The following is a 20,728-nucleotide window of genomic DNA, read 5'->3' as shown; positions in this document are numbered from 1 at the left end:
ATCCAGTTTTGTATTGTTGTCAGACATTTGTGCAAAACAGAAAAAGAGACATGCATCTTAATATCATCAGTGTAACAGTGATAAGAGATAACATTACATTTTCTAATAATATGACGGGGAAGCATACAGAGAAAAAAGTATAGGACCAAAGACATAACCTTGGGGCACACCACAGAAAGAGCAGCATTTTCAGACATGTAGGGACCAAACAACAGAATAACTCCTATCTGAGAGACAGGAAGAGAACCAGTCCATGGCGCTCCAAGAGACGCCCATACTAGAAGTACTAAAGTACTAACAGTGCCTGCTGTCTCTGTTGTGTACTTCTGTTTCTATTTTCTTTCACCACACACTTTTACTAAATGAATGAATGGATTGTATTCATCGAAAGTAACTTTTTTGAGAGAGACCAGTCTGGTTTGGTCCAGTCCGAGCGGTTGAATCAGGATTAGATAACTCTGGGTGAGAATTGCAGCAATGATGACCCACTAAACTCCTGACCCGGTGTAGGGAACAGTGCGAGTTTAATTGGCCCCGCCCGTTAGCGGTATCAGAGGGACAGCAGGGTAACAAGTGACAACAGGGAACGTGCTGGCTGGCTTGTTAACAGGGGGCATGGGGTCTGGGAGGGGGACCAAAGGGGAGCGGGGCATGGTGTGGTTGCTGCACAGTTCACTGGTGCAGGGTTATGCTCGACAGAAATTTTTGTGTTTTTGTTTTTGTTTTTGGGAGGGCATGCTCCCCACCAAAGCTGGATTGGGGGGTTCATCGAGAGGTGAGCAGCTCTGTGCAGCCATGGAGCCCACTGCAACGCCCGACTGGTGGTGAGCGCCCGGAGCACGAGGAGGTACGAGGAATAAAGATCAGATTCATTCAAAAGTAGAACATGTGTACATATGTGTGTTGTGTGGTATTTTGGGTTCTAACTACCTTTTATTTGGAGGAAAATCTCTATTTTATTTTATATTTTAAAATATTGTACTAATCAGGCATAACCAAAAAGAACATGCACAACATTTACACCCTGAATCAGAGGTCAAACTGATGAAACCCTGATGAAGGCTATTGCTGGACTTTTGACTCCTTCAGACTGCTTTCCTTCTCCATGTACCTTGTAAGTAGGTGGAGTTGTGCCAAGTTATACTCTAAAATCTATTTTCAGTTAAATTACCATAAATCCCACTCACCCTCTGTATTTTATCTTTCTCATGGCTGGTGTTTAAGAACTAGACAGAAATATGAGTGTGATGATAACATATTTTCTCTAAGATATAAATCTGTTGTTGAAATGGAAAACTATTGCAAACTGTCTGTGTAATATGTTATATGGTGAATTAACATTTAATGACTGATACGATTCACACAGCATAATGTATGTTAATTGAATAACTGCAAAAAAGGGTGGATGGTGAGTGCATACAACCCTAGCTGTGGACAGCCGCAGGACAAAAAGCAGCAACAAGGGAAATGAGAGTCTGTCCCCACAGCCTGAAAGGTCTCTGTCAGACAAACATTTTCTTGACAAAGACCTTGCAGGTTGAAACTTTACAATAATACTTGAGAGCTTGTTTCAGTGTGTTGACAGCCTCTCCTTTTTCTAAATGAACAATTATGCCCATATATTTACTTTAAGCCCACTAGCTGCATGACAGCTTTAGCTAAATACATGAAATGTTAAAAGAAAAGATAATGACTCAAGACAGTTTAATGGACCATTAAAAGATTAATACAGTGTAGAACTAAGAGAAGGAAAAAACCTATACAGTACATTGATGTAGATCGCCAATGTGCTCCAGAACATCACTGAAAGCATGAATAGTTAATCATGCATGATTATTATAGTATTTTAAAGGTTTTGCCTCTGATGTCCTGGGAGTTCAAACTGACTCTATATCGGTTCTCTGGCTTTGGAGCTCAACCAGCAAATGATTGATTAGGAAGTATGAAGTCAGAATAACAAAGTTGAGTCTCTATCAGTGCAGTTATTAGGATATATGTGCCGTCTACTCCGATTAAGCAAGCTTTCTGTTATGGAGAGGCAACACATGAATCCAGCCCAGAGATTACAGACAGAGAAAAATTCAGGGAACTCAGAGATTAACCACTTTTGGCTCCATGACTCTACAGTCAGCCGCCTCGGCTGAGATGAATTCACCCATTTCATTTCTGTTCAAGAGGCAGATCTGATTTTTTTTTTTTTTTTTTAGCTCTACATGTGTGCTGAACTTTGACAAGTATGGATAAAGACATGGCAAACTCTTTTACAGACCTGGAAATAAAGAGGATACAGTCGGTCTCAGTGCATTTCCACCTCTCCAGAGGGCTTCTAATTTTCCACATTATTATATTTTACTACTGTTGCAGCGGATCTTGCCAAGAAGACACTGTAGGGTTTGCTCTGAGCGGAACATTTTTAGTGTGAACCAAATGTGATGATATCCCTTCTATTTTTGTAAGAATGTTATTAATATCACTGTAAAAAAAAAAAAAAAAAAAAAAAATCAAACTGCTTCTGCTATTTAAATTCCGAAAATATGAATGACAAATGATAACTTACAGACTTAGATAGTTGATATTTCACATTGGTCACTCTCTTCAAATATGCATGTTTCTCCCAGACTTCTTAGCTACAGAACAGCAATCTTTATAACTTTTTGTTCAACTATTTGTTGAATTTGTTCAATTAGTTTTTGTAAATTAATTCTTCATTTAAAGGCTTATACATCCTCAAATACTCTCTATAAATGGTGTAAATGTTTTCTAATAGTTTTGATGTTATGGTGGCTTTTCAACCACATATAATAATTTAATTCTTACTTATTCAATTACATATAAGCTTGTGTGTGCAGTCAGGATCTCCATACAGTTTCCTGACACCAATCTGAAGAGTTGTAAGATGATAAACTGAGTAGGAAAGTAGAAAATACATACTTGTACTCCACCAACTTATGCTTATTTTGTCATTTTTAAGTTTTTATTTTTTGCATTTTGTGGACAACTGCATGATTTTAGGATTATTCATATAACAACATCTCTCTCCAGATAAATTGGCCACAAGCAGTAGAAATGAAACCTCTGATATGTGGTCATAAAATGATTTAGTTTAAGTTTAAGCGGTGCCAAACCAAAAAGCTTGGAAAAACCCCGGGTTTTAAAAAAAAACAAAACCTAAATACTATATTAGACAGTCTGTGAACTCTATAAAGATATCTGTATTATCTTTTAGATCTGACATGTCTAAAATTGAATATCTGCGCTGCAAACAGACAACTGAATTGTGTGTGTGCACAGTACTGTATATGCTAATGTTGTGTATGTTCTCAACAATCCAGCCTTTTTACTTTGCTCTGTGCTGCACACTCACTGCCCTGCTGGACCTTACTGGTCCTGTGAAGACTGAGACCTTTCGTTGCCCCCAGTTCACATTTCCAGCCTCGGTTTGCCAACAGAAAGGGCCACGTTTTCTGGACAGTTTCAACAATTCCCCCTTCTGACCCTTTGCTTTCTCCAGCCACCAACCCCACCCCCTCCTCCCCTCTTCCCTCTGCTCTGTCTTCTGTGGGACGGTACAGGGGTCCCATGCGGGTGTGGATTAGTCCCCCTCCTCGGTGGAAGGGGAAAAGGTCCCAGAGACAGAGCTGTTAATTCAATCAGGAGAGCGGTATGCTCAATTAGGCATCCATAAGGGCCCTGGATGGGTCCGGGGGCCCTGTAGAGGGCAGGCAGCCCAGTCCCCAGGAGGTATTAATTGTGGATGACAGTGTGTAAACAGTGGGGTGAATAGACAGCGCAGGTGCGGGACACCCCAGTCCAGACTCAATAGCCCTTTTCACACCCGTGGCTCTCTGTTGCCACTTTCTCTTTCATCCTCTCGCTATGTAAAAATCTCTCACAACCCTGATTAATGTCACGGATAATTCGGCTTTGTGGGCTTATTTATTTGTTGCTGTGCTTTTCCGTCACTACTAGACATGCTTCTACATCAGCTTCTGTGTGTGTGTGTGTGTGTGTGTTTGAAGAGGGTAATAAGAGGCCAGGTTTGCTGCTGTCTAGAACTGTCGGTCAGCCAAGGGCTCTACACAGTTCTTCATTTTCAGGAGCTAGTGAAAATTGTGGCCAGTACATGTAAAATATGTGGAATTTATGAAATGAAATCCAGATGACACTTTAAAAGGAAAGGGCTTTCTATCTGACCTCTGATTTTTCCATTGAGCACACCGCCCAGCCCCCTTCCCTCTGTCTGTCTCTCATTCAGCTCTGTAATTGTGTTTGGTCATGTTTGGCAATACTAACTTTTGAAGAGCTATCATACATACAGTACAGAGTGTTATTAGAGGACTCATGGGATAAAGTATTCCGATACTGTATTTATAGCTGATAAGACTTTATTGATCCTCAGTGTGTGAAGATTTACAGCAATAGCGCAATGAGAAGACATTACAAATAAATTCCTGCATATAAAATGTTACATAAGTAAAATACTGAAGTATTATAAGATGCACTTCATCAGTAAAAGCACCCATTATATGACCCCTTCCTGTAAGTGTTAAACTATTGATAAATGAATCTACTTGCAGAATTTATACAACCACAAACTACTGTACAAGCTCTACTACTGTGTATATACTTACGGGAAGTTTACCTTTATATTAGTGGTTGAATAAGTATTCAGATCTTTTGTACAAAAAAGTTTACAGTAAAAGGAACCATTAACTATAGCTGTAAAGGAATGTAAGTGGAGTGAATTATAGTATTTCCCTCTCAAATATAGCGGATAAGTAATATTAGGCAAATATAAAGTAACATAAAGTGTAAATACATTAAAGTTGTGCTCGGGTACGTGCAGTATGAGTAAATATATGTACCACCACAGATTAATATATAACATTACATCATGTTATTCAAGTTACTTACATTTATACTGTATAAACATACAGTATGCACATTAATGAAGTAACAAGTAATGGAGTAAAAGCTACTTTTCCCTAAAATACAGCAGGGATGAGGTAAGTTGCACAAAATGATAATGTCATAAAATTCAAGCACATCTAATTGGTATTTAAGAATAATGCAAGAGTAAATGTACTAACACTCATAACTCAGTTCACCTGGTTTCACCAGTTCATAATATTAAATAACTAAAATGATCAAATAGTTTAATAGAACTAACACACAGCTATTAACATGTATGAATAACAAGAAGCTATTTGAACTAATTTAAAAAGTAAAGGTAGCTTTTATAAAGAAAGAATGTAGTTACTTTTGTGTTACACCTTGAATAACTGTAACAATAATGGGACAACTGACTAATCATTATAACTTATTTTCACCCACAACATTCAGCATACCACATCTGAACTCTGTGTGTGTGTTTAAATTGTACTCTTCGTACATGTGACATCATGGTCAAACATCTGTGCTAACCCACCCACCCCCCCTCTGGCTGTCAGGTCTCTGGGTGGCCTCTGTCCTGCTCCGTCTGTTTCTGTGTCTACAGACACCTGCTAATTTTCGGCCGTATGTAGTTGGTGTAAGCCGGCGGGGGGACAGCGGCTGGGGCATCTTTGGAAGGGCCGCTGCAGTAATTGGGAAGTACATTTCCTTTCAGCATGCCCATTCATTCCTTTTTTGTTTTTGTTGTCAGAGGTCTTCTTTCATGCTCAGCCAAATGACAACAGAATTAAAGTGTCGAGCCATGCTTTCCCTACAACAGCTTTACACCCCAGAAAACTTGGTCTGCTTTGTTAGGGGTGGAGGGTTGAACCGAGAGGGAAGAGCAGATATAAACTGATCTCGTTAACATTCCAAGAGACACTCCTGTTCCCCCTCTCTGCTCCTCATCCTCACCTCCCACAGCATTTCTCCACTCACGCCAGGACATGAGTGGACCCTGCCGGCAAAGAGCCGTTTGGATGGGGGGGATCTGAAGCCCCTGAAGTGAGAAACAACTCTGATAATGATACTACAGGGATGCTTTGCTGAGTCTCTATGGTGGTCCAATAAACAAGAATTTAGATAATTCACTGTCTCAAGTTCGCCAAGGCCTCCGTTTTTCTTCTTTTATATCCAACTGCGCCTTCCTTTTTCTTCTCTCCCATTTGGCCTGACCCTCTTCACGAATTCTCTCCATCCTCTCTGAGAAAATACCGCTTTTCTGAAACCGCCCGGTGCACACACAAATCATTAATGCTGACCCTAATTGTGCCAATTCCAGCAGCTCAATAGCTCTAATTACAAGGCTCTTCACTGAGGCACTCAAAAAGCCGCTGAACTGTCATAGCCAACAATTAAAAAATATCTATAGGGACAAAGACTGAGAATAGGGGATTTGAGGAGAGGGGGGTTACTCATTCCAGCAAAGGGTGACCGGATGGCCCTTTTCAGCTCTTAAAAGCCCAGTTTCTGAGGATTGAGGGGTTGCTGAACTGAAGCTGAACACCTGCACTCAACACTCTGCTTCCCTCACTCACCCTCTCCAGTCTCTCTTCCTTCCTTTTAAATTGCTCTCAATGGGCCACACAATTTATCTGAAAAGGGAAAGATGGAGAAAAAGAAAGCAGGGAGAGAGAGAGAGAGAGAGGACGTGAGAGCCAGAAGTTGAGAGTTTGTAGGACGACGACAGTGTTGGACCAGTTTTATTGACATGCTTTAATGTATGCGGCGGGGCAGTAATTGATTATAACTATATATCAACTTTTTGTGGAGTTTTATAGTGATCATATTATCATATTTAGAGCTGCATCTCATGTTATTTTATTTTCATTTGTGATTATTGTCTTAATTAAATGTGACTGATATGCATCTCCATCTTAAAATGTTTCATTTTGTTTGATTAATTTTCAGCTCATAAACCAATCAGTTAATCAACTATTTGTTGCAGCTTTAATTTAATATATTATTAATCATAGGATATATGTTACTATTATCCATTTTATGGATAATTTAATATTAATTTCAGCCTCATGATCAAGCATTACTTTTATTTATAGTGCATCATGAGCATATGTGGGCATGTGAAACATTTTCAAACACTTTTAATAGACATTTGTGGTCATATTGTGTCAACAATAAGCAAGAAAGTAAAACTATTGACAATAATTAGGGACAAAGTGGCACAGACAGATGTTTTGGCGCAATCAACCACTGAATCCTCGCTCCACCATCACACACACACACACACACACACACACACACACACACACACACACACACACACACACACACACACACACACACACACACACACAAATCTACAAACACAGGCTGACCCCCTGCAGTGCTTGTGACAGCTATTGACTTTACTCAATAGATGTTTTCCATTGTAACCCAAGTACACAGGCTAAATGTCACGGCAGCAGGATACTAGGCTATTATAGAGCATTATATGTCTCTGAATGGGGATGAGAACCTAAAATTTGACCTCACAATTGCTCAGCCATTGTCCCTGCTCTCAAAGACTGACGATAATACACTGAGTGTCCCGGCAGCTGCTGAGTCTCCTGCTTCTCTCTCTCTCTCTCTCTCCCTCTCTCCTTCTAACCAGAGCAGCCTTTTCTCCTCTGCACAGCGTTAATTTTGGACCTTTTTAGGGTGGGCGTGGCTTTAAAGCTACCCTCCCTGGGCTGCCATTGGACAGCTGGAGTGTCAGTCAGTGCTGCTGGGCCCTCCTTTGCTTTTAAATGAAGTTGCAATGGATACAGAGGGAACTCAACCTGTGGAACCCGCGATGAACAGCTGATCCTCTTCGCACTGGATAAAACCAATCACAATGGTCAACGCCAAGTCATAATTTCTCATCCCACGCATGGCACTAAAAGTCTCTGGAGAAGCAGACAAAGGAAAAATCACTAAGAGGAAAAAAGTGTGGAGACAGTGAAGGAGTGTTTTTATTTTAATCTTTTCACCGTGTGGACCTGTTGATCATCAGTCTGACCGACAAGCCTACCTGCCTCCTGCGCAATTATGTTATTGCCAGCTTTCCTGCTTTTCACCTTGTCGCACTTTTTGGCGCCGCTGTTCCTCTGTTACCTGCCTCAAGTCTCCGCACAGAAACCTGGTTCACGGGTGAGTGCATACCTGTCTGTGTGTCTGATGGGTTATCTACTTTCGCTGTTTCACCTGCACCAGAAATTAAGCCTGTGCCAAAATGTAATGCTTTTTTTTGTTGTAAAATGTAGCGCCTTATAGATCAGATTACACAAATGAGCCAAATTGAATCTTTAAGAAAAATTAATTTAATGGTGCTTCACCTTTTTTTTTTTTTTTTACGCTCTTTTAAATGAACAAGATTCAGGCAATCCTCACATGTTAACGCTGATCTCTTGAAGTCTACATACGTTAAAGAAATAGCATTATTAACCTATTGCACACATTGTAATAGTGTGTATTATAGCCTTTATAGACTGCATTGGGTGCATTTGTTCCAGACCAGGTGTAAAATGAAGTGTATCAGAACTGATTTTGCTGTAATGATAAAAGTCCTGTAGTAATGGTATATTGGCGTCAAATCAATGACTTTCAGTGATTTTCAAAGTATTATGGGGCACACCTAAATGATCCAATAACGGCATGTTGTGGGTTAAGACATGAATATTGAATATAGTATTTATTCTAATAAGTGTTAATCCAATACATCTGAATCTGGGTCCTTTATGACTTTATAAAGTTTTTACATAGCAACCAGTTCGTTTTCAAATGCTTTGAGGCACTTTTTCATAACCTTGACAGACTTTCCAGGACTTTATTAGGACTTTTTATTTTCGGGAAATGTCTCCATGGCGTGTTTTCATGCTTATTAGGTGCCTTACTCTTCCAGATAAAATCAATTTGGCGCTTTTGTAATTTTTAGTCACTATGAGAGAAACTCTGGTCCAGATTCTTGTCTTTCTTCAGGTGGGGTAGCAAAGCTAAATCCACCTAAATACAATTTCCATTCTTGTTATGACAAGTGAAATTATGATACTTAAAGACATGATGAAGGGTTCTTTGCAAGGATATGAAACATAAATTAGACTTATTCTTTCATTGACCAGAGTTTTACCCTCCTTCTTCTACCACAGCATCCTTGCCCCTGTCCTCTCTACTTTTCTAGGACAGATCTTTGTCACTGTCACGTATCTGCATCTATCTTTTTTTCTCCTTTCACACACACTGCTTTACTTGTTCCCCCTCCTGTTCAAGCTTTTTCACAAAGACCCATGGCACTGTCCAGGCAGAGAGGGAAATAAGTGATGCGTAGCGAAGGGGAACAGCATTGTTTCAAATCACAGATGCGCTGTAATATTTGTGGTCAGAGGGGGAAGATGACTCAAGGGGGGGATGAATATGTAATACTTCGCTCACATATTGGAACTATTTCACAATGTCTTTGAACCCCCCTCCCCTTACACAAGACACTGTGGTCAAGACTTCTCCATGGAAATAGTCACAATCACAGTGTATTCATACTTTGCGTAATCTCTTCGCTGTTAGTCACTTTATAATTGCTTTCCTACAACCCAAATAATGACAGATCCAGGTGGAGTGTGTGGTTTTACTGTCATACAAGTGAATTTGGTGTTTGCTGTATTTACTGTGGCTGATCCAGGTGCCAGATATGTGGTTACCCACATTGGATAATACAAGTACCAGGAAGTTTAGGAAATCAATTTGAAAGGGGATTTATTGTCCTTTTCTGAAACTGTCTGAGCTGTCCTTTTTTCTTCCCTCTTTAATGTTTTATCTTTAGTTGAAGTAGTTTCATGCTCCACTGCTGGTTGAGAAACGCTGATACTCCAGACTGGACAAACTCCCAAAATCTGAATTCAATGCCACTTCTTAGTTCTTGAAAAGTCAACACTCTAGAGACAAAAGCTTTTCACTTGAAAACCGATGAAATGCATGACATTTTTCCAAAGTTTCAGTGAACATTCGTAGCATCTTTGTCACCTTTATCATCACTTAAAACTGTCTCTGCATCCACTTCGTCCTCCTGGCATGGATTGGGGCACTAAGAGAATAGTCACACTTTGCCTGCTGCACACACCCACTCACACCACAGTAGATACTTTTAACATTGCTCACAGCTGCCGTAATACCAGTATTCACACCCCCACTTTCCATGTTGATATCAGGGGTGATAGCTTGAGCTAAGCTCTGTTCTCATTTCCCCAGAGGCTGCATGATGCAATAGGTGCAACATTTCTCCAAACTGGGGAATACGACTAACTGGGAGACTAACAAAGCTTTAGACGATATGAACCTTTTGGCTTGTGACTGTGCATGCAGTGCAGATAAGTCTGTCCTACTTAATGTGAAAAGCTCCCTCCTCATTCTTGGTTCTGTTTGAGGCTGCTGGGAGTTTAACTTTGATTTCTCTTTTATTGTTTTAGTAACTTGTTCATGCACTAGTGGGAGGACAGAACCACTCAGATGATAAGGATGTGTGTTGATGGTTAAGGGTGGTGATTGCACACTTTGCAATGGCAGCAGTGCAACACTGTCTCTGTGTAATCAACTAGGCAAAGTCACAGGCTGAAGTGATATGTGTAGTGATTAAAAAGCAGTGAGGAAAAGTGAACCACAAAAAGCATGATCTCACTGAAAAACCCTTTTATGAATATTGATGCAAACATTTGATTTTTTAAAATAATTTAAAAAGTTTAAATACAACATTTAATTACACTGCTTAATGAGTACAGGATATTTTGCAGGTTTTTGGGTCCTCAGTATCAGTAATTATCTGTCTAATGAGGCAGGTGGTGGTCACGCAGGCAGGGTCTCGTTTCCCTGAACATGTTTTCACTAGGAAATCAGTTTCCCAGAGGGAATGTGTTGAGAAATTACCTCTAACAAATGAGGATGCCATCCACTCTTACCCGCCTATCCTTAATCCCCTTCATCAAATCAACTCGTTAGTGCCAGGGATGGGATGGGATGAGATGGGATGGGATGAGCAGTAAACTCGCATACTTTGATGACAGCATCAGTGAAGACCCATAATCTCATTGAAAAACAAACATAAACAGCCAGGCCTGAGCGCTGTGCCGGCCAAGACTGCATACCTTCATCTTAGGAAAGTATAGCCCCGGTTCAAAAGCAGGAAAGCCTTTTTATTGGTGTGAGTAAGATCACAGGCGCAGTGCAGGTGTGAGTGGCCTGCATGTGTGTTGATGCATGTAAACGTATGAGTGCAGGTGCATGTGGGTGATTGTTGTACGGTGAGGCGATGACTCTTAAATATGCTTACAGTGCAAAAAGGAATGGAGGTCAGGATCTGGGCTTTCGTGGGATGGGAGAGAAAAATCTACTTTGACAAGATTTTGATAAATGAATAGACAAATCCACCCTTAAACAAGGATTAATGGGCGTATCATACATTTCTTGCCAATTCTGTCAAGAGTGAATAATAAATCAAGTTGAGATTCTTTCTAGTCATCATTTTCCAGTAACAGTAAAACATTACCGTTGTGATAAAATTCGATATCAGCTTTTTCCTCTGACAGTTTTTGTAGGCTTACTGTATATCACTTGCACTTAAAGAAAAAAGAAAGTTAACGTATTATCTGGTGGTTGTCAAAAGGCATTCTAGAAAATTGGTAACTAAGGATGAGGCAGATTAGGCAAGTTTAGAGAAAATTGGCACATCACCGAAGTTTAATGTCTGCATAATTCAAATAAGTGGAATGTAAACTAGCGTCAACAGTTTTTCTATTTCTTTAAACATTTATCTACTGGACACCGGATGTAGATATTAAGTTGGTGGACTATTTAAAATATTTCCGCACCACGTTGCCATAGCATTCGTGAAGTTTGATCCTCTATGTTAGGTAAAAGGCCAGGCTTTCAAACTGTATACCACCATCAGACTTTTTATTTCTGTTGTAGTTTTACATCCTAAACTGAGAAAAAGACATCTCTTGACATAATTCCTCCAGAGCCATTAATTATATACAACTTTTTCCACAGACTTATTATGATGACTTATTTTTGTGTTTTAAATGTTATTATGTATTATTACTATTACAGACATGTGTTATAGTGTATATATCAAACTGTAATGATGCTTTTATCTGAACTATCTTATAAACATGTCAACTCAGCAGTGTTGTTGTCATTCTGCAACCGACAGGCTGGACAGCAGCCGAATAAAACAATAATGAAGAAATGCAACAAATGGACTGGACTTTTAAGGAATCCTAACCATTCCTGCAATGTGCTGGGAATGTGTTTGTCAGTACTCCGGACAGCTGTTCAAATGAGAGCCGTCCGGAACATTTTAGATATTATTTAGGAGTGGAAAGAGCACAATGTCACCCTTGAGTAGCAGTTAAGTTAGTTGACTATTTATTACACATGAAGAAGTAAAATTACCTGCTCAGGAGTTACAATTACACAAAGTCACTGTGATATCTTGACAGTAGCCATTTCAGTATTAATATGTTCATTAACCCACCAACTCATGACTATCTCCTTAAAAAGAAAGCTCCCTTAAAGGTCACCTTATGAGGACAAAGAGGTTCAAACATACTGTAGCATGTAGGCTAATCAATGCCTTCTCAAAAGAAGCTGAGCACAATAATTTGGCATTATTCTACTTAAGTCAAAGCAGAATTACTGATTTAGTATAGATTTGCATAGATTTATATATGCATAGACAATTACAGGTATAAAATAAGTTGTATGTATTTACTTTAAACAAGGACAAAGAAGAATGAATTATATTTATTTCTAAAATTCATCACAAAGGGTTTTATAGAGACTGGGGGAAAGGTTAAAAAAATAGACACAATAATAAATAAACCGTGCCATACTTCAAACTCGTGGAGCGTGTGTGTGTGATTAAGTGGACTGTAAGAGTAACTATTCTTACAATGGTATTTGGGAGACATTGACATGTATGGGAAGAGAGATAAAAGAAGGACAGCATCAAAGGCTTGTCCCTTAACCATCAAACCACTGGGATGCATAGATGACGAGCTGTTGACCGTAATCACACAGATGTGCACATTTCTCCAGTTAGCCTTTATGGGGAAAAACATTCTTGGCAAAGTAATAAGGTCACAGTTTGGCATCACCGTCTTCTGTGAAAAGAAGTCATGAAATACAAACCTTTTAGATTAACTTGTCCTGACTTTTTGTTCTGCAGCAGTTTCTGATTAGGCAGTTAAGGGAAAAAATCCCTAAAAACAGTTATTGGTGATGAAGCTTGTGGTTTTGGGGTCTTTTTTTTTTGTTGAATGGTGGTGCGATTTTGCATAATGATACCACAATATGCATATTATTTTGCTGTTCTTAGAACCTTTCTGCCAAGGAATGAATGGCCTCTGGATGGTGCTACAGATCTGATGATTGATACACAACCCAAAAAGGTTCTTCCTCTGGGGATCATGAACATGCCCAACAAATACTGGATATAATATTTTGTGTGTAAATTTTAGTGTAATTCTAGAGAGAAGACGCAAAGATAACTAAAAGGAAATGTTATCTTCTGGGAACTATGAATATTGACAGCAAATTTGCATAGAAATCTTTAATATTTTATGGTAATTTTACCAATAGATTTTAATGTTTCTCATAAAGACGTTTAAATGTTGGCCTGATAATAGAACTAAAGGAAAGTCAGGTGGTCAAAAGAGACTAATCTTGTAGTTAGTATGTATATCCACGGTAAAGTGACTCGACAACTTGACATTTAGTATTCGTTATCTTGTGTATAAAATTTACATTTTTGCTTGAGGGTGGTGCTGAAGGAAAGTTCATGTTCAGCTGTGTCCAAAATCATGTTGGGACCAGGACTCTGCTTAGTAAATTTCTAAATTTCCATTTGATTCTGATATTTCTTTTGTAAAAGTGCAAATATAGGCACAATGGTTGTACTACGTTCTCTTCAAAAACATTCTCCGGGGACCATGAATCTTTTTAAGATTAAGGAGTTATGCTAGTCAAGTGATAACAGACTAATTATGAAACAGTTAACAACCTACGAAGGATCTGGAATATTCTTACCAGACTTAATAGATATCCGGGAAGTTATTGAGATATCTTGATGTGAATCAGTGTGTTGGATCGGCAGACAGACTAACGCTGCCATCTTGTGGTCATATCATTAAACGGTCAACAATTGTTAACCTACAAGTATCTCAAACATTAGCGGTATGCTAGCGACACGGCTCTGGGATTACAGTGTCGGTCTATTGGTCAGTTGGTCTACCACTTTAGTCCAGACTTAACAATCTCAATAATTAATGTTGGGGCTGCTATAAAAATTTTGTGCAGACAGTCGTGGTTCCCAGAGGATGAATCTGAATGACTTTGGTGACTTCTCCCCTTGTGTCTCCATGAGTTTGACATTTGTGCAGTTTTCAGACATTCATGCCAACTGCAACTTTGGTGAACTCTGAACTTTTCATCTAACAATCAGAATATTCTGGTTTACAATAACAGTTTGGTTTTCTCAACAATGAGTCTTACAACCTCAGAGCTGTTAGTGTGACTGTAGACTTGTGGTCCTGTTAGTTTCACATTGTGCCCCAGCGTTACACAATCATAATGAGAAATCCATCACATGAAAAGAAAATGACTGTAATAAAAGTCACATCTATTCTGTGGAGGTTGGTAATAGGTCTTAAATGTTAGAAATCTCTAACTGAAGTAGAATAAAAAAGACAAGTTCAGGGAAATGGGGCACGCTAACACTTAATTATAACAAAAGCCTGAGAAATACTGCTGAATCCCATTAAATGTCAACAAATTGATTTTAGTTTACTGAAAACTAGTCCAAAACACACAGGCGCGCAAGCCAAGGCCTTTACATAACTAGACACCTAGACTCCACTTATATTTCACAGGCCACTGACAGATGGCTTTAGGGGTGACTCCACAAGCAACCAATCAAATTGCTTACATATGTCGATACCCTCTGATGATTGCATGATCAGCAAACGCATTTCATGCTCAATTTCGGGGCTTTCTAATCAGTGTAATGAAACACAGTCAAAGTCCAGCTCTGTGATTTCAGGCCAGTGTGCTCCATGCACGAATCATCGCTACGTCACTCATCGTTTCTTTTTCCCTCGCAGATCCTCCTGATAGTCGCAGTTTATGAGGTGCGTTTGCAGTTACGCAATTGTCTAGTCCACTATGTCAGCTTGCTCTATTGTATGTAAACTCTGTGGGTTTAAGTGACATGCACCAGCTCTTGTGTAAGCGGAATAGTGCTTGTTAAAAAACCCGTGGCTCTTTGTAATCATTCAAATTATGTGGACGGCAGAAACACTTCCTCTTCTCTATCAGACTAGCTCAGATTAGCCTGTGCTCTGACAGACATTTCATTTTTTTCTTTTCTTTTGATATGAACAAGCGAGTGGTCTCAGCTTAAGTCTGCAATAGTGGCGTGGAACCTATTGTAATGTGGTTTGGATGGATACACACACACACACACACACACACACACACACACACACAGACACGCATGCAAACGTGCGCGCACACACACACACACACACAGACACACACACACACACACACACACACACACACACACACACACACACACACACACACACACACACACACACACACACACACACACACACACACACACACACACACACACACACACACACACCGCTGCCTGGGAACAGCAGAGACAGCTGACTGTTCTGTAGCCAGGATGTAGCATTAGTGACAAACAAGGAATGTTGTTAATCAGATTTAGAGCCATTTCCGAAAAGGAAGAACAGCCCCCTCTCCCTCCCTAACTCACACTTTCATTTTGATTTCTTTACACCACTTCAAAAGAAAAATAAGGAAGTCATCCTTCACATTAATCTAGTATTTAATCTCCTGACAACAATCTCAGGAGGAAATTTGATTTCAGCATGGTGTGAAAATGTTTTTCTTTGACTCTTTATCAGATTACATGGACTGGATACTATAAATATAACTAATACATTACAAAGGTTGGCATAAATCAAGAAAGTTTACTTCATAAAGACTATTTATGGCTTCATAATGCTATAAAAATTTGTTTTTTTTGTTGATAATGTGCAAATATATATATATATATATTGTTCTTATCAAGGGAGATTATGAGTTGTAGGAAGATAATGATTTTTTGCATTGCTTTTGCCTTTGTTCCCTTTATCATCCTGACAGTACAGTTGCTGGGAGTTTAAATTAAAGGATAAAGCTGATTGTCAACAAATCCCATAAAAAGACCAAAAACAACAATTTGTTAGTCTGTCTCTCAATACTTTGTGACTTTTCTAGCGTACTGGTCCTGAATTAAATATGCAGACCTTTAGAGGCAGGTTACAAATATATAGTGTAATTTTTTCAGAGGCTAAGGAATTTCCTAAAATGAATGGGCACTGTAGTCATATTGCATTTGTTGGGGAGTATTTTCAGCTGCAGATTGTAGTGAGTATTTACAGCAGCAGGATGTTGTATATGGGTTTGCCTCAAAACAAACTACAGTGCCCATTTTCAACATAATGAGAGAACATGTCCTTCAGTGTGACAGTGTGTGGCTCAATGATGGATTTTTAATAGCTTTTGACAACAATGGAGGTCCTTGGGACAGAGGAGGAAAATATATCAGGCTTTAAATACACACAGTTCTTGGTTGACGAACCAATTCATAGATGGTTTTGGTCTTTTGTCTGACTTGTTGACTAGGAAAATATAAAATATCACCAGATTTATCATTGAAATCATTTCTATGGATGCTTAATTTGCAATAGCCTGTCAGTTTTCATGTTTTTCAGAGTGCTAACTGCCCATTTTGAACAAACTAAACCACAAAAGATTCTTCATGTTACACAATAGTGTGTTTCTAATTGAAATACTATATGTTATCTTCTATCAACAATACTACTGTCTTAAGGTGTGTTGAGGCTTATCAGAGTTTGTTTTTCATTCAGCAAAACCTCCCAGCGCTTTACTTTCTACACAAGTTAGCTGTTAAAATGTACTAAAATCAGTGCGACTTTACTGAAGAAATAACAGTAATTACATGTAGAGGTCAAATTAAAGAACAGTGGAGCTGGGGACTACACTTTAATGTTTTAAACCCAAGCCCCACCCTCCCGCTGTGAGTGGCACACACACTTTGCACCTCCTGTGTGAAAGTTGTCCAGCTCCGTTTTCGCTCTTGCTGGATCCCTGTTTTAAGGGTTACTTTGAAAAAGTTAAATTACAGGTTTCTTTTCAAGACAAAACCTAATTAGAAATTTAAAGGGAATAAGGGGGAGGAGAAGAAGGGGCACAGCTTTTCATACATTCCTTTTTATTTTCTCCACTTCTTTTTATAACACGGTTAAGTAAAGTGTGTTAATTGAAACAGCATGAGGGATGGCATTCGCTTTATAGATTTCCTGAAAACTAAATGCTAATTATTGGACAAAAGTGATTACCTGAGCCTGTTAAAAGTACACAACAGTACACAATTAGCCTTGACTTTGGTGGACAACTTTCATTGGCTTGTTACCTCTGTGGTTGGCTCACTTTCATCCTTTACCTCCTCTATCCACTTGTTGGTTAGCGAGGGCCTGGCTTTAATGACACAGGGATGCATTAGATGGCCCTATATGTATGTATTTATGTATGTGTTGGTCTTTGTTGTATTGTTTGTTGTTGTTGTGCCCAAGGGGGTAATGAGCCCATCACACGTTAGCGTGGAGTTGGCAAACAATGCTTCCTCTTTCTGTCTCACACACACACACACACACACACACACACACACACATACACACACACACACGCACGCACACACACACCTGCACACACACGCACACACACACACAGACACACATGCACGGATGAAGCCCGGCCTATAATAAATCTCCATCTCTGCATGCAAAAGCCTTTTCCTTCGAAGCGGTGATATCATTCATATCAAGGTGCGTGTTCCTGTTAGTTAAGTGGAACAGACAATTTTCCCCCCAGTACTCAGTATCTGATTTTATCATCACTTGTGATATCAAGCCAGGATAAGAGCTAAATGCCAAAACATGGATCACTTTGTGCTATAATAATGATCATATCTAGGCCTGTGCTTTAAGTACACTGTTCTCCCTCCAGTTTTACATTAGACCACACAGAAGTATCTTGAGTATTTATATAAGTGTGTAAATACGAACACTGTGCCATTTTCTGCAAACATTAAAATAAATTGACAGCTCTTTGAGAGGACAGGTGACTCCAACATATGTTAGTGAAAGTCATCTCTACTTAACAGATTTCACCTTCAATCATGCTAATTGATGGCTGTAATAACTTTGAAAATGAATTATTAGTATGTTTGGTGATGTAAAGTTCAAGCTCTGGCAGTTTAAAACTGTCCAGAGGTACATTACGCATAAAGGTTAAACTACTATGCCAGTTTGACTTAACATAGACAGCAGAAAAGCCAAATCCTTGGGTAGCTGGAACCTTAGAAATGTGTTAAAATCTCTAAAATGCTACAGCATAATTTGAAAAATAGTAAGTGCTGATTTTTAAATTGTAAGTGAAAATCATTTAATGAGCTAACCACTGGCACGGTCCTTTAAGACACCACTGCTGATGTATTATTATTATTAGCTAATGCAAATATATTCAGTGACAAAATGAAAAGTAAACTTGATTCTGGTGTTGTGTTCACTCCAGAAACAGGACTTTATATTGCTGGCCTTACATCTGTTCACAGTGTAATCTTTCCTGTCATCACAGCTTTGATGTATCTGGGACATAAATCAACTAACATGTTGTTAAGTGAACCTTCAGCACATTTATGTCCAAACAAATCAGGAGCTGATTACAGTAATAAGGGTGAGAATAAAATCAACTCTTTATATTGTGTAACATGTTTGGCTTTAAACTTAATTTTCTCTAAATAAATGAGCTGTACCCCATGCACATAAAGCCAGCTGGAAAGTTGAACTTAATTGCATTTACTGTAGTAGTAATCCGCATATTTGTTTATTTACTACTTTTGTTCCGTTTTACATAGCCCACTTTTCCCCTATGTCAACCTTTTTAAGCGTGTGTGTATATACATATATAAAAAAATTACTATTTTCGAAACATATTCTTTCTTCTTGTTCCACTGCTGCGGGTGAGGCTGGAACAGATTCCCTGCCAGTGACGGTAAAAAAAGACCATTTTGCTAATGCTGTAATGGTTGCACAATGGGGGTTGCATTTCACTTATTTTATGAGTGGTGGCGGGAGAGCTCAGGGCTTCGTGTGCTTCTGGCTGAGATGTGTGTGTGTGTGTGCGTGTGTGTGTATGTAAGGGGAATTTGGCTTGTTAAAAGTGAGAATCTCGGCGCTCATTGTTTCCCGGTCAGGATATCAGCACCAAACCGTCACATAACTCCCATGGTGTTTTACCTCCAACTCATCTTTAGACTCTTTGGTGGGCTGTCAGACAGAGGAGGATATCATGTCCTTGTAAGATTATGGGATTTATATCTAAGCAGTATCCCTGTCCATTAAAGTTAGAAAAATATATCAATTTTCCTTTTTCTCCCCTTTGAAAATTAAAGAAAGGGCCTCTGTGCGGTCGTTAAAGTGAGATTATTCCTTCAGGGGTGTATTCAATACTCAATTATCTTGTTTGGCACTGTGGCTTCTCTGTAAATCTTTGATGTCCTTTCTCTTGCAGTATATTGTAAAACTGCAAATAATGATATTCAGCAAGGGAATATGAGCGTGTTTCTCCCCGCAGGTTTAGGTAATTAATGTTATTTTGAGCAGCACGTGTGCCTCGCAGATCCAGCAATAGCTCCTGTTACATGTTATTCTGGTTAATTTAGATGTGTTTGTTTGGTTTTGATTAAGGGACGTCGGGCGGGTCTTAACCCCAGCCATTACTGGCCTTACAGCAGGGGCTGGTTTCTCTCAGGAGATAATGCCAGGTCCCGTCATCCTGGCTAATACTGTAGCAGCTGATTGCCGTCAAACAGACCTAAGTCACAGAGTAACTAAAAATAACTTAGCGTTTGTTTAAGCCTACTTTAGATGCCAGATGGGTGGGGTTTACCACATCAGGACAATTTAGATAGTGTTCGGTAAGCTGGAAACCACACAAAAGTGTAAAAATGTTGTAAAAAGCTTTGCTGATGGCTTGAACTAGTTTGTCTGGTGCTAAAAGACAAACCTCACTCATCTGGTTGTCCCTGCTGGTTAAGAAAGTTATTTTTCAGATACCATGTGATCTAGGCTCACTGTCATTCACTGCTGGTTTGACTTTATTTTAGCAGTTTTTAAATGTGAAACACATGCACATTTATTTTAGTGAGGAACTAATATAAAGCAATGGTCCCATAGAAACTGTTGTGAGACACGACACTGAGAGGTGGCTGTGATGCATGCAGTGCAGAGTCTGAGTCAGCAGATTAGATTAGACATTAGTAGTACTGTCTGCTATTAGAGATTCTCTTTAGGGGGCGGGGGGGGGGGCATTTTGTGTCTCCGTTTGGTAAGATTTTTAGTCATGCTAGTGGTTCTAAGGAGGGCAGTATCTCAACAACTCTTAGATGGATTGCCTTTAAATTTTATGCAGACATTCATTGTCACCAGAGGATGAACCCAACTAACAAACTTTCACCCTCAGCATGAGCTGTAATTGCTTTGATGATCCTGTACCCGTTTACTAGTATTATCATCAGGTCAAAATTGTATGTGCCCAAACGTGTTTAGAACCAAATAACTGCAAAACTGATGACAATCCCATAAGCCTCAGCTGCACTTTGCTAATTAGC

At 39.3% G+C, this 20,728-nt stretch overlaps 1 protein-coding gene across 6 annotated transcripts in view; it reads left to right on the top strand.

The window, feature by feature from the left end:
* The first annotated feature begins 7,711 nt into the window (after nt 1-7,711).
* The window catches only part of smoc1 (SPARC related modular calcium binding 1), a 51,016-nt gene continuing 37,999 nt past the window's right edge, over nt 7,712-20,728 (top strand). For all 6 annotated transcript variants that reach the window (XM_062440121.1, XM_062440120.1, XM_062440119.1 and 3 more), the window contains exon 1: nt 7,712-8,064. In XM_062440121.1, the coding sequence (XP_062296105.1) occupies nt 7,963-8,064 (102 nt within the window). In that variant the 5' untranslated portion in view covers nt 7,712-7,962. The remainder of the gene's footprint in view (nt 8,065-20,728) is intronic.

This window comes from Scomber scombrus, chromosome 19, assembly GCF_963691925.1.
Source record: "Scomber scombrus chromosome 19, fScoSco1.1, whole genome shotgun sequence".
Classification (NCBI taxonomy): Eukaryota; Metazoa; Chordata; class Actinopteri; order Scombriformes; family Scombridae; genus Scomber; species Scomber scombrus.
This window is presented reverse-complemented; position numbering and strand designations above follow the sequence as displayed.